Source organism: Eschrichtius robustus, chromosome 4 (genome assembly GCF_028021215.1).
Source record: "Eschrichtius robustus isolate mEscRob2 chromosome 4, mEscRob2.pri, whole genome shotgun sequence".
Taxonomy (NCBI): Eukaryota; Metazoa; Chordata; class Mammalia; order Artiodactyla; family Eschrichtiidae; genus Eschrichtius; species Eschrichtius robustus.
This window is the reverse complement of record NC_090827.1, coordinates 32,589,880-32,603,457: the sequence shown is the minus strand read 5'-3', so window position 1 is coordinate 32,603,457 and position 13,578 is coordinate 32,589,880. Positions and strand designations below refer to the sequence as shown.

The window sequence follows — 13,578 nt, the reverse complement described above, 5'->3', positions numbered from 1 at the left end:
TAACTTCGGCTTCTCATGAGCCCCATGTCATTTCTTCAACAATGAAAGCACACTTTCATTGAGTCATGGCCCTGCCAATATGAGAATCATCTCTCCTCCCTCTCCAGAGCCATCCTCTGATCAAGACGAGCCAGATTCTGCTTTTGAAGCAACTCAATACTTCTTTGAAGATATCACCCCAGAATGCACACATGGTAAGTGACTTTCCTCGTCAGGGCCTCTCTGTTTCTTTTCTACAGAGCCCCCTGTTATTGGGAAAAGTTGCCTCCAAAGCTAGGCAATCAAAGAAGTATAATGAATACAGGTGCCTAATATGCTACTTTCTTTTTAAATTTTTGAACTTGAGTAACTACTGGGGAGTGGGTACTTCAGCCCACCGAAAGGACCATGTACGTTGTGTCCTGCTGGCTTAGAAAAAGCGTTACCTGTAGGGCATATACTTTGCTCCCCTCTCCTTGATAGGGAGAAACGTTCATTAAGAACGTCATTCTGGTGTACGCTGCTCTCCAGAATCTGGACTAGCATTGATAAAAGATACGCTGCTCTGCAACAGACGTCAGCAAACTTTGGACCAAATCCAGCCCACCACCTATTTGTACGGCCTGTGATAATATAAAATTTATATCAAAGAATTAATATAAAATTTAAACATTACTGCCTATAAATAAAGTTTTATTGGAACACAGCCAGGAACACAGCCAAGCTCATTCAGTTATATATTGCCTATGGCTGCTCTCACGCTACAGTGGTAGAATTGCCTCAGATGTTTGCCATCTGGCCCTTTACAGAGAAAGTTTGCTGACCCCTGCTCTGTGAAGTTGTTAGATCTACACAGACATGATCTGGCTCATTAGAAATATCTCCAGATTTACATTTGAACCTGTTCTGTTGTGCCATGTGTGGATCTAAGCAGCGTCTGGGCTTGCTGCTGCTGTGCGTTATCTCCATTCTATTGATACTTCATCCGTAGGGCAGGCAGCCTCCTGACTTCACCCAAGGTTGAGAGTCAGCATGGGTTGCTCCTGGGTTCTTTTGCCTCTTAAATCTTACAGTCCCCAAATAAGCACAGCTTAGACCTGCTTTTAAACCGTGAGCACATAAGTGATTGAGTGGAGAGGAGCGAGAGCCAGACAGTCTTCTTATTGGTGATACGTGTTAAGGGCAGGAGCTTTGGACAGGATGCTAGCTCTGTTTGTCTAGATGACCTCAGGCAGCTTCGGGCATCCGGGAGCACCAGGGTCCTTGTGTGGAAAGTGGAGATGAGAGCTGTCACATTGGGTATAGTAAGGACTTAGTGAGATAATGTAGTAAGCCTCTTAGCGCAGTGCCTTAGCACATCCGACAATATTCTTCAAATCCTTAGCAATCATATTTTGGCTGCAAAATGTTAGCCGCATCTTTCTTAGTGGGCACTCATCTCAGAAAAGGAGTCACTTGTTTCAGAAATGCTTCAGGAATGGTTACGTGCCAGTAGCATTTAATAGCCTCAAAAGATGCTTTTTAAAAAATGTTTTTTCTAACTCCAAAAGTACTATTGCTTTGTATCAAAATTTTTTAAATATGGGTCAGAATATATAAAATAAGCTAATGATGTCTTAAAACTGCGTGATATAAAGATAACTATCAATAATAATTAATATCTTAAAGTATTTCTTTTCCTTTTTTATCCATATAATTATAATAATATCCATAATATGTATATAAAACTGGGATCAAACTGCCGATACAGTTTTGTTTGTTTGTTTGTTTTGGCTGAAGGATTGTTTTATGAACAACTTAAAAATAGAACAAGTGTGTTCTGGCACATGCCATCTCCACCTCTTCTGCCTATACAGTTTTGTATCCTTTTTTCACTTAAAATCCAGTGAGCCTATTACAATGTCATTTACATTCTCTGAAAACATGGTTTTTAATTGGCTGTATAATATCCATTGCATGGGGCTTACCATAACATTTTGGAATATCTACTTGTTCCCTAAAGCTAGCTCAACATTACGAGGAGAGGACTTTCTCCACGGCATATATAGTGCATTGTCCTCAGTCTGTCTTAAAAGCTGCTGAGATTTTAATTTGACACTAAATACGTAAAGGTTACATATGCGGCAAACCAGCCACCTTTTGAATGGCTGAGGAAGTGCTTGGGATGCATTCTTGCAGCTGACAAACTGAATGAGAAACTGGGGGGATTGTACACCTCTCCCTTTTGAAGCCCTGGGATGTCCTGTTTTAAGAAGAAAGAAGAAAACTATTATAAGTTGTTTTCTTGAAAGTCAAAAAATGCCAGATTATGAATCTGAAGGAATTTAGTAGCACATGACATTTGTTTTCTTTTATTAACATAGATGTCAGTTTCTTTTTAAAAAGTGAGCTCTTGATCTTTTGCAGAGCCTGACAGAAGATCAATCTCATGTATACAAAGTTAAGATGATAATGTAACAGAGGAGGGAAATCAACATTCACTGGGGCCAGCACCACCATTTTTTAAGTACTGAACACCACATGAAATCATTCCTTTAATTCCTATTTATACACCGAGGCCTGCTTGTGAAAAAGAATTCTTGGGGAATCTTTCACCTAGAGATAGAGTTTTTCGATTGTAAAAAAAAAAAATAGTGCACTACCTAAAAGTTGAGAATTACATTTTATTCGGCAGACATACTGAGGATGTAAGCCCAGGAGGCAGCCTCTCGGATAGCTCAGAGGGACTGCTCTGAAGAAATAAGGGAGGAGAGCCAGGATATATAAGATTTTTTTTCCAAAAAAAAAACAGGTAGTGGGAACATCAAAAGATTAGTGTTTTAATGAATTTAGTGCTTTTCTGTGGATGGGAAGATGCAAGAGTCTGGGCTTACTGAAACCACTCCTTTGATATGCACCTTAGCTATCTAGGGCCAGTATCCTATTTTTCTCCATCCTGAATCCCCTCAGGATGGAGATGGCACAGTTGGGGGCAGCTGCAGTGCTGCTGGCTTGATGGCTGCAACATCCTTTGTTTACTGATCTGGCAGGCAACACTCAGTTGTCAGATCAAATATGAGACACCCAGTAAAATTTGAACGTGAGGTGGACAAAAAATAATTTGCTTAGCGTGAGTATGTCCCATGTGATACGTGGGAGCTCACACTTTAAAAAATTATTTGTTGTTTACCTAATTATTTATGTGCTGGGGTTTTGTTTTTGTTTTGTTTTGCTATGTTAGGCAACTCTACCTAGAGGTTTTTCTGTTTTCTACTACACCTGCTAAACCTATGGGTTCATCATGTAACACTCTCCTTTTTTTCTTCTGAATCTTTCTTGGTAGTGGTTGGATTGGACAGCAGAAGCAAACACGGTGCAGACGATGGCTTTGTTACAGTGAGTCTAAAGCCGGACAGAGGTACAGACTTTCTTTCTCTTCTCTGTGTTTCCCTTACTGCTGGTTCAACAGTTGCTTCTTGACCTTTGAACACTTATTTCTTGGCATTTGGGTTTTAGGGAAGAGGGCAAATTCTCAAGAAAATCGTAATTATCTGAGACTCTGGACTCCAGAAAATAAATCCAAATCAAAGAATGCAAAGGATTTACCCAAATTGAATCAGGTGAGTACTGAACAGTGTAGTTCATGCATTTCACACCTTGAAGCTCTGTTTTCTAGTCATACATAAATGTCGAATAAGTACTCCTCAAGGTGCTTAATTAGTACCTGTTTGGATCTATTTTGTGCATGCTTTTGTGCATTAAAAGTATGCTCTGTTGTGAGAAAATGACCTCCTCAGAGAATATGTGAACCACGAAATACTCAAATTTGAGAATACATGCATTCTCATCCCAATCTTTAACAATACCCTCAGATACTCAGAAGACAAGCTCATGCTGTTTTCAAACCACTGTGCTCAGCTATAAAGGCGTCTGACATATTTTTTTCCTTAAACAGCTGAAATGTAATGAGGGCGATAAAACAATATAAATAATTAAAATACAGGATGCAAATGCTGTTTTCTAACAGAAGAACAGATAAATCATCCTGGTGGGGGTGGGAGGCATGACTTCCGTCCGTGGATACCAGCAGGTGTGTCGCGGGAGAGGGGATTGGAGCTGACCTGACCTTGGAAAAATTGGGCTGCCTGCTGTAGTGTGTAGATTTGAGATGAGGTGAGGTCTGCGATTTACGTAAGATACTGCAAGAAAGGATAAAACAGTTAGTGAAACATTTGTATAACGTGGTCCTTCTTTTTTTTCCTTTTTAATATTTCTTTATTTATTTTGGCTGCACCGGGTCTTAGTTGCGGCACGTGGGATCTTCATTGCGGCACGCAGGCTCTTAGTTGCCATGCATGTGGGATCTAGTTCCCCGACCAGGGATGGAACCCAGGCCCCCTGCATTGGGAGTGCAGAGTCTTACTCACTGGGCCACGAGGGAGGTCCCCGTGGTCCTTCTTGACTCTAGAGTGATAGGTACTATTATAAAGGTGTATTATTTCATTCTTTCTACTTTCATGGATGTCAGAAGTTTTCCCAGTTTAAAAAAAGGAAGCATTTAAAGAGACTTTAAACTACACATCCATCCACCCTAGGGTAGGACTCTTCCGGGGTCTTGTAGGAGTCCTGATATTAAATGGCTCTGCAGTCCGCTTGGGTCCTGCCTCCGTGCTCCTCATGAGGTGGCCACATAACGTGTGTTTTCCCTCCATCCCTTTTCAGGGGCAGTTTATCGAGCTGTGTAAGACGATGTATAACATGTTCAGCGAGGACCCCAACGAGCAGGAGCTGTACCACGCCACGGCGGCGGTGACCAGCCTCCTGCTGGAGATCGGGGAAGTGGGCAAGCTCTTCACTCCCCAGCCTGCCAGGGAGGGCGGGAGCGGAGGCGGCGGGCCCTCCGGTAACCAGGGCGTCCCCGGCGGCGTGCTCTTCCCCACCAAAGGGCCGGGCCAGCCTTACGCGCCGGAAGCCGCGGCGCCCCTCCCGGCCAGCTTGGCGGGGGACGGCGAGGAACGCTCCCTGGGGGGCCAGATGGAGGACATCAAGCTAGAGGACTCCTCGCCCCGGGACCACGGGGCCTGCTCCTCCATGCTCATCTCCGACGACGACACCAAGGATGACAGCTCCATGTCCTCGTACTCGGTGCTGAGTGCCGGCTCCCACGAGGAGGACAAGCTGCACTGCGAAGACATCGGCGAGGACACGGTCCTGGTGCGCAGCGGCCAGGGCCCCGCGGCGCTGCCCCAGAGCAGCAGCCTGGACCGGGACTGGGCCATCACCTTCGAGCAGTTCCTGGCCTCCCTCCTGACAGAGCCCGCCCTGGTGAAGTACTTTGACAAGCCCGTGTGCATGATGGCCAGGATCACCAGTGCGAAAAACATCCGGATGATGGGCAAGCCCCTCACCTCGGCCAGTGACTACGAGATCTCGGCCATGTCCGGGTGAATCCCGCGCCTTCTGTAGGGACACGCAGGACGGGGGCGGGGGGGAGGGTCTTTTTTATGTTCTGTGTTGGGGTTTCTTTCTTCCTTTTAAATTAAATATTTATTAGTACCCGGCTTAAAGCCTAGTGTTTTCATAATATAATAACAATGAAAGCTGTTGGAGAAATACTTAAAACACCTCGATGTAGGCACAGTACACGCTCTTGTCGGGGGGGAGGGGGATTTACCAGAATACGGTTTGATTCAATGAATTCCAAAAGAAAGGTGACTCTGTCCGTGATATGTGTGTATTTATAACTTCTTAATCTTGCTGTTGAGCTGTATACGTAGTGCTGTTTAACACTAAATAAGGCAGCAGACGTGTATTTGGGCTTTTTAAGTAAAATTAGAGCTGTAAGGAACGTAGAATGCCACAAACACAGAATGTTCTTAAATGGAAGAGGCACTGTCAGCTGGGGTAAGTCCTATACCGCTTTTAGGGAGCATTAAAACGATTTTTTAAGATTTGAAATATATTTCATAAAAGTCCTCTATTCAAAAATCATGTTTAACAGATGTTCCCTTTTGAGGTTCTAAGCAATTATGAAAGTGTAAGTGATTTTTATGTGATGCCAGAATAACACCTCTATCTGATCAATTTGGACAAATACCAGGCCAATTTTGCATTTTAAAAAACTGATGATTTAAGTCAGCGGGCCAGAATTCAGGGGAAATGAACAGTCTTTTGTTACAGAGAATCTGAAAGTGGCAACAAAAATGATAAGAGGGCTCAGGTTTTTTTTGGGGGGGTGGGGAGTAAAAATACTGATGCTTCTCATACTAGATTTTCAGCTTCTTGTTACTCTTTGCAAATGAAGCAAAAAGTAAAAGAATAAACTTTACCATTTCCATACTCTCCATAGGTTCAAGAAATTATACCATGTATCACATAGGACCATCTTTCCAGTTAAATCCATGTAAAGTAGAGATAATGTAAATTGAAAAAACAACCTGCAAGATAACGTAACTGAACGTTTAAAGCGGAACTTGTCACTTTATATAAAAGAATAGTATGCTCTATTTCCTGAATGGACTTGGAAATGAAAACTATCGCACCTGCACTTTGTATTGTTGCTTCTTTTTTATTCCTATTATAGTTTTGTCTTTTACAGAAGTTGGAGTTTTTTTCTCTTATTGTTGAATTCATAATCATGGTCACGTTTTCTTTGCTTATGCAGAATATTCCTTCCAATGCATTCCTTTATTTTAGTATCCATTGTGTCTTTATTATAGCTGTTGCTGCTCTTTTTTATTTTGTTTACAGAATGATTTTTTAAACTGTCCAATGAAGTAGTGTTAACCTCAAGTAGGATAAATGTGAACAAATAAAATACATCCGATACTCAGATGTGGCTTTTATCTCAGTGCTTGAGTTCCTGTCTAAGGTGATGATAACATTATTCTTTTGACAGTTTTGCAGGGGAAATTATGTTAGGCAACCATTTTGACTTAGGTAACAAATTTTTGTAGGCAAATATTTTGAGATAAGAAATATACAGTATGGGGAATTCCCCGGGCGGTCCAGTGGTTAGGATTCGGCGCTCTCACTGCTGGGGGCCCAGGTTCAATCCCTGGTCAGGGAACTAAGATCCCGAAAGCCTGCAGCATAGCCAAAAAAGAAAAAAGAAAAGAAAAGAAAAGAAATACAGAAATACACTACATAGTGATGTGCATATGAATGTAAAATAAGGAAGAGAATCATTGTCAGTCATCTAATTATTTAACTTATCCTACATAAGTGATAAAAGGGTGAAAGTCCCTCTGTTTAACCCTGATTAGTACACTGTAACACCATGTGATTATGTATTTAATTGAGTAGTTATTCATTTGATTCGACTCTTAGATGGTTATACATTATTCCATTATTCTGTCTATCACTTAAAGATGCCTCAAGAAATAACTCTATACAGTCTGATACTCTCTCTCACCTCCAGAATTAAAGATGGGTTTGGGAGGGGAATGAGCATGTATTTAAATGTGTAGCCCTAGATAAATGAGAGGAGCCAGAATTTTCCATTATCACTGAGAACGGGATTATAACTGAACAGTGCGTCACCCTGAAAGTGTATGTTCCTATTGACGCTCTGTCATAATACTGTCCTTATTTGTTCAAGCACCTCCTAGTGCTTCTATCCCAGTGCCAATATACTATATAACAGCAGATTCTAGTCCGTTTGTTTCTAAAGGCTACCTATGGAGGAGCCGTGAGCCTTTGAGTTGATTCTTTCCAGCTCAATCTCTGAGACCGTCTTGTCAGTGCCTTCCTCCTCAGCCTCCAGAGGCAGACAGGGCATTTCAAAGAGCATTAAACTTCCTGTCTAGTTTTTAATGGTTGTGTGTATGTCTTTTTAGTATCTTCATGGATTATTCTCTTTGATTTCAGTGTATTGTGATTGACCACCTTCTCTGAATGGCCACTTCCCATCTAGTTCTGTGATGCTAATAATCATTACACCAGCACAGATGATGGGCTCAATGTCTATATCCTAATAGACTTGATCTGGCATCCCAGGGAGCTTCTAGCTCCAGAGCCCTGGGCACTGGCCTCAGTGGAGCTTTCATATATGAAAACTCAAAAGAGAAAGCTACTGCTGGGGGAAAAGGGAGAAACCATTTGGAGCCTGGATGCTTGGGAAGTGAGTGCTCCAGAGAAAACACGGATCTAGCCACATCATCCATCCTGCGTTACTTCAAGTCTGATTCTGGGTAGGAGGGGGATAAGCTTTGTGCAAGTGTCACCAAGGGAGCCACGGACAATGAGAAGGTTCACTGCCAACAGCGTCTTCATCCCCCACCAAGGATGCAGGCTGGGAACCTTGGTGGCCAGGCAGAGGGGAGCCCTTTCCTGTCCCCAGAGATAGAGTAGCTTTCCAGTCCTGGTAGAGTGACCTTGACCTGGTCTCCGATGGAAGCTTTGTAGAGGGGACCTCAACTCAGCTACTTAGTTCATGAATCTAACAGTGAAACTCATGGGGTGTCCTGGCCGATGCCTCATTCTCCTGTACATCCGGTTAAGGGCTCCTCTGTGTATTCTTCACGACTCGTCCTGTAAGGCGGCTCTTTTGTTACAGCATCAGCTTCTAACCTGAAAAGAACAGCAACTGATGTGGTGAGTACAACATTTCACGCTGTTTTCTGTTTTAAAATAACTCTTTTACTTAATGTTTAGGGCCCCGTGCCTTTTGTTTGACATATTCGTGACAGTCTAATTCTTTAAAAAGAAATCTTAGGCAGCCAGACAAAGGGATTTATAGAGAGACACAGAGTGAGGAGAAAAGGCAGGGCCTGGGATGCTCTCCCTGTGGGCTTTGGTAATAGGACCGTCTGCCGGGAGATGGGTCTGCACATCGGCTCGGAGTAGACGGCTGAGGGCCAAGCTGTGGGTTATTTGGGCTTCCTGGATTCACAACTACTTCACCTCACCCTCACAGAGAGGCCAGGACTCTGCAGACGTAAATCCTGTAGCTGTTCTTAGAATACCTCAAGGGCAAAATATCAGCTAGACGGATGCCACATCCTAAGGAATAGGTTGGAGATAATCTATTGTCTAGTGAATTCCCTTATTTCATGACTATCCACCACCTACCGTGTTTCAGATACTGTCATGCACTTCAAAAACTGAATGACTTTGTCCCCATAACCTGTTTCACTTCGTTATTTCTTAACTTGATTAGCAATACCAATATCCATCCAGTACCTGACGCCAGAAATGTGAGAGTCACCCTTGATTCCTCCTGCTTGCCTATGTCCCACCTCCAGTTACTGAGACCAATCCATTATTTCTTCTGAGTGCCTCTTAATCTCCGTTCCTCTGTCTATTCCCAATTATACTGTCTTACTCCAGCCTTGTATTTGTCTGTATGTCCAAGAGGGTTTTATTAGACTCATATATTAATATTTGTTCTATCCTCTTCACTGCAGACTGTACTTAAAAAACAAAAATAGGTTATCCTTAAACAAAAGTAGTAATCTCAACTACCTGCCACATAACAGGAGATCAATTGCCTTTTACTTAAAAGAACAAAGCATGCCTCAACCTTGGGTGGATCAAGCAGGTTCTCAGCAGTTTGCCTCTTCTTGACACCTCTGCGTAATATCTGATGGTCCAACCCTTGTGCCCCAAAGTGTGACTCAAAATGAGACTCATAAGTTTATGCTCTGATGGAAGATTATATGTAGATTTATAGTCCCTGAATCTGGCGACTCCAAGGCAACTTTCCTTAATTGGGTCTGTTTTTTAACAATAGGAAGGCAGTCATTCAGGATAGCCCTTTGGCTATGGGTTAGTCTGAGTGGGATATAGTTACTCTTCCATCCACTGGCAAGCAAGAAAGAAATGGTCAATTTTACCAGTGCATGATGCCACGCTTTCCTATGTGTGTATAAATGTTGGCGGCAAGTGTTTGAAAAGAACAAAGATTTGATTACGACAAAGATTGCTGGATTGTAGCCACTTTGTCTGCCCCTAGGCAACCCCCTCACACCCTCCAGTTACTCTTTTAAGCTGCTGCTTACACGATCTTTCTAAAACTTCAGTGTAATCATGTTTTCCTCTGCTTCAAACCTCTTCAGTTTCCTACAGAATAATAAACAAGCATATAAGAATGTTTATAATCGGTTACTGCTTGTTTCTCCATAGAAGTTTATCTTCACTTATTGGTATTCTAAGGGCCAAGGAACCTAAAATGTATGAGGTTCTACAGTTTATTTACTTTTCCCACTTGCTGGTTTTGGTACATAATTTACAGCATCCTTTGTCATACTGTCAAAATCTATGAACCACGTGCAATATTTCAATCCCTCCAACAACTCCTGTCCCAAATTTAGAGCTAAGAGTGAGAAATAGAGGACAGTGTTGACATTTGAAATTTTGGAAGTGAACGAAATCTTGGTATGAAATGATATATGATCCCTATGACATTTCATCAAAAGCCAAAAAGGAGAGTTTAGCATCACATATTTGGACAATATTCCTCTATAATTTGTACTGAAATATCAGCTATTTCCAGTGTAATGCAACACCATATCTCTTCTCACTGTGAGAAAGAACTGTATGTCAGAACAAGGAAAAAAATAAGGGAGTAACATTTGAATTCACTGGGTCCTTCTTGGAGAAATCAGTCAAAGAGATGCTCATATAAGCTGAGAAGACCTTTGAGAGAGTCCATGAAAAAAATAAAAGCACAAAATATTTTGGGGTGAGGCCCTGGGTTATTTCTTCAAGAGCTGCTCTCATAAAGAAGAAGATGCAGCATGCAATAAGGGAATTTGTGAATGCCTGCTGAGGTGACGTTAACCCGGGCATACTGACTTCCTAAAAGACTTCAACAACATATGAAACACCTTTGAAAATGAAATGTAAGGTGGAGTAGCTTTAATAATACACACAAGTTGACATGGAGTTTTCAGAATCTCCTTCGGAATTCCATTTTCTTTCTAAATGGGAGGGGGAAAGGACAATTTTAGAGCAAATTGTCTCCTCGGTGGCTTGACCAGTTTCAGGGGTGTTTGCTGGGAAGAGACGTGATGGTTGGAGTCTCCAAGGTGGCCCTCATCACTCCCCCAGCTCTGCTGCCGCCTCGTCCATCCTAGCCCACTCCAGAGCCCCGAGTAAACAGTGCTGACTCGGGCAGTGATGAAGCCAGGAAAAGATTCGGACTATCTGGAAGATTACAGATCCACTCATTCCTCCAGCAAAATGTTTACCCAATGTGCTGGGATTTCTTGAAAAATGACACTTGGTAGAAAGACGTCACTGGGTTTAGCCTTGCTACGATGCTAAATTTATACTTTCTACACCCCACAGTAGTGAAGTCTCCAATCAGCATCAGTATATCCACAAGAACACCACATAATTATATCTAATTATTTTTGTTTACTTTTTACGCACAAGAAATACACAGATGCAACAATCAAAAAAGAATACCCATATCGAACACTAGAAAATTATCTAGAAAGTCTTCCTTTATTAACGAACTCCTATTTCCCTCATGGTAATATTATTGAGAGACTGAAGCTCATTGGTTCCACAAATTTATATACACATCTATGTACATACACACATAGGTGTTTTTTTCTCTTTCAAATTCTTTTCCCACTTAAGTTATTACAGACTATTGAGCAGAGTTCCTTGTGCTATACGGTAGGTCTTGGTTGATTATCTATTACATACACACATTTTAAAAAATAGATCAAACTAAAAGTATTCTCTGATTTCATTTCTTCACCTAAGTGTCAGAGAGATCGTTCCATGTCAGTATAGATAGATCCACCTCATTTGTTTTAATGGGAGCACAGTTTGCCGTAGAAAGGGAATGTTCCGTGTTTTATTTAACCACACACCAATCCCCCCTCCGAGGTGATGGACTTTCGCTATGGTAGACTCTTCTAATTATAAACCTTGTGGCACTGAATATCACTGTAAAGAGATTTGAGTCATATGTAAGAATATTTCTCTGGGACAGAAGTGAAGGAGTAAAATTATGGGATCAATGCATACACCCGTTAACACAGTAGCGCACCCCGCCTAATGGGCTTTCAAAATAATTCACTTCGTTCACACTCCCAACAACAGCCATATGCGTTCACCGACATTTGAAGTTAACCATCTTTCGATGTATACTAATCTGATAGATGAAAGATGATATTTCATCTCAGTTTGAAGTTCTCTCATAGTAAGGAGGTTGAATATTCTTTGAAATGTTTACTGGTCCTTCCGGCTTCTTTTGGATTTGTCTTCTACCATTGGATGTCACGTGTTCTACAGTAGTGTGTAAATTTTCATAAGAGCCAAGCTGTTACCCGTTTTAAATCTGGCTTCTGGTTTTTGTTTCTCTAGTTCTAAATGCCATTCACTGTGGCAACAAAGAGAGAATAAAATGAAAGAAAATGAGGAGGTTATGAAGCATGATGAATTGCTCCACCCTCACCAAAGGCTAGTGACTTTCCAAACGTGAGATGTATTTTTAAATTTTCTTCTTTCTCTTCTGCTTCTTTCTTTAGTCTTAATAGCCACTTGTATTTGTCACAGAGCCGACCTGACACAAAATCTCCAGCTATACCTGTTCAGCTGCATCTTACAACCTAATTAATATCCATTCTATTGTATCCCACTAGAGGGTAATGTTGGGCTAAAGACCATTCTCTGTGACTAAGTTTGAGGCCCACATTCAATATATTCCGGTTACAGTTTTACATCTCTAGTAAAAAATAAAAGGACATGTTGCCCCTTAATGCTCAATACAAATCGGGCAGAAAAGGAGGGCAGAGCTGTGAATTCAAGTGTAACTCAAAGGATATCAGGAAGAACTTGACAGATGCATCTGCTTCAGGTCACACAGAGCAGAGACGGTGCACTTTATTCTATTTTGAACACAGGAAGCCAAAGGATCAAAGGACGAAAAGATTACAAGGAGGAGAGATGATGTCCTCCATGACGCAAACATTACCTAATGTGAAATATTTCCACAGGATCTTCTTTCTGTTTAAAATGTAATTTCCTCTTGGGTTCATGGCCTTAAACGGGCAACATTTCCTTATAGGCCATGCCAGGGCCAGGCAGTCCCCAGAGGCACAGAGCCCTCAGCTGGCACCTCCCATCAGGTGCCTGGATCACAGATGACTTCTGGTGGCCTCCCCTGACAGTCATAAGCTCAGGGAAAGCATGTACAAAAATCACATCCAAAAGCACAGGTCTAGGTCAGACCTCTTCATCCTCCGAAATGTCCTCCTCCTCTCCAAAGGCACTTCAATCTACTGCACTTAGTATTTTCTCCGCAAAAGAGGCAACCTCAGTTGCTCTTTCAAAAGCTCCTTTAAAAACATGAGAGGTCTGAATGAAGAAACAAAGGTCACAATGATCCACATTCAATGAGACAACCATCTAAAAATTCAAGGGTGCTACTTTTAAAATAATAAAGCCTGAACTCTGACAGAGGGCTCAATGCTGAGTGGACCTTCCACCAGGAAATCTCCCAGACAGCAGCACCAGCAGACAAAGCTGGGTAATGTTCTTTCTCAGTTTGGCAAAGGGGAAACAGGGTGGCAGGTGAGGGGGCCCGGGGGAGAGAAAGAACACAGGAGAGAAGGACATATGTGCTCACTGTCTGAAACAGCTAGGCCAAGATTCAAAATC

The 13,578-nt window shown here is 42.0% G+C and overlaps 1 protein-coding gene across 1 annotated transcript in view; it reads left to right on the top strand.

The window, feature by feature from the left end:
* TBC1D9 (TBC1 domain family member 9) overlaps positions 1–5,471 on the top strand; it is a 110,967-nt gene extending 105,496 nt beyond the window's left edge. Inside the window, exons 18-21 of the mRNA XM_068542536.1 lie at positions 108–194; positions 3,302–3,376; positions 3,475–3,578; positions 4,681–5,471. Of these exons, the coding sequence (XP_068398637.1) occupies positions 108–194; positions 3,302–3,376; positions 3,475–3,578; positions 4,681–5,406 (992 nt within the window). The 3' untranslated portion in view covers positions 5,407–5,471. The remainder of the gene's footprint in view (positions 1–107; positions 195–3,301; positions 3,377–3,474; positions 3,579–4,680) is intronic.
* The last annotated feature ends 8,107 nt before the right edge of the window (positions 5,472–13,578 follow it).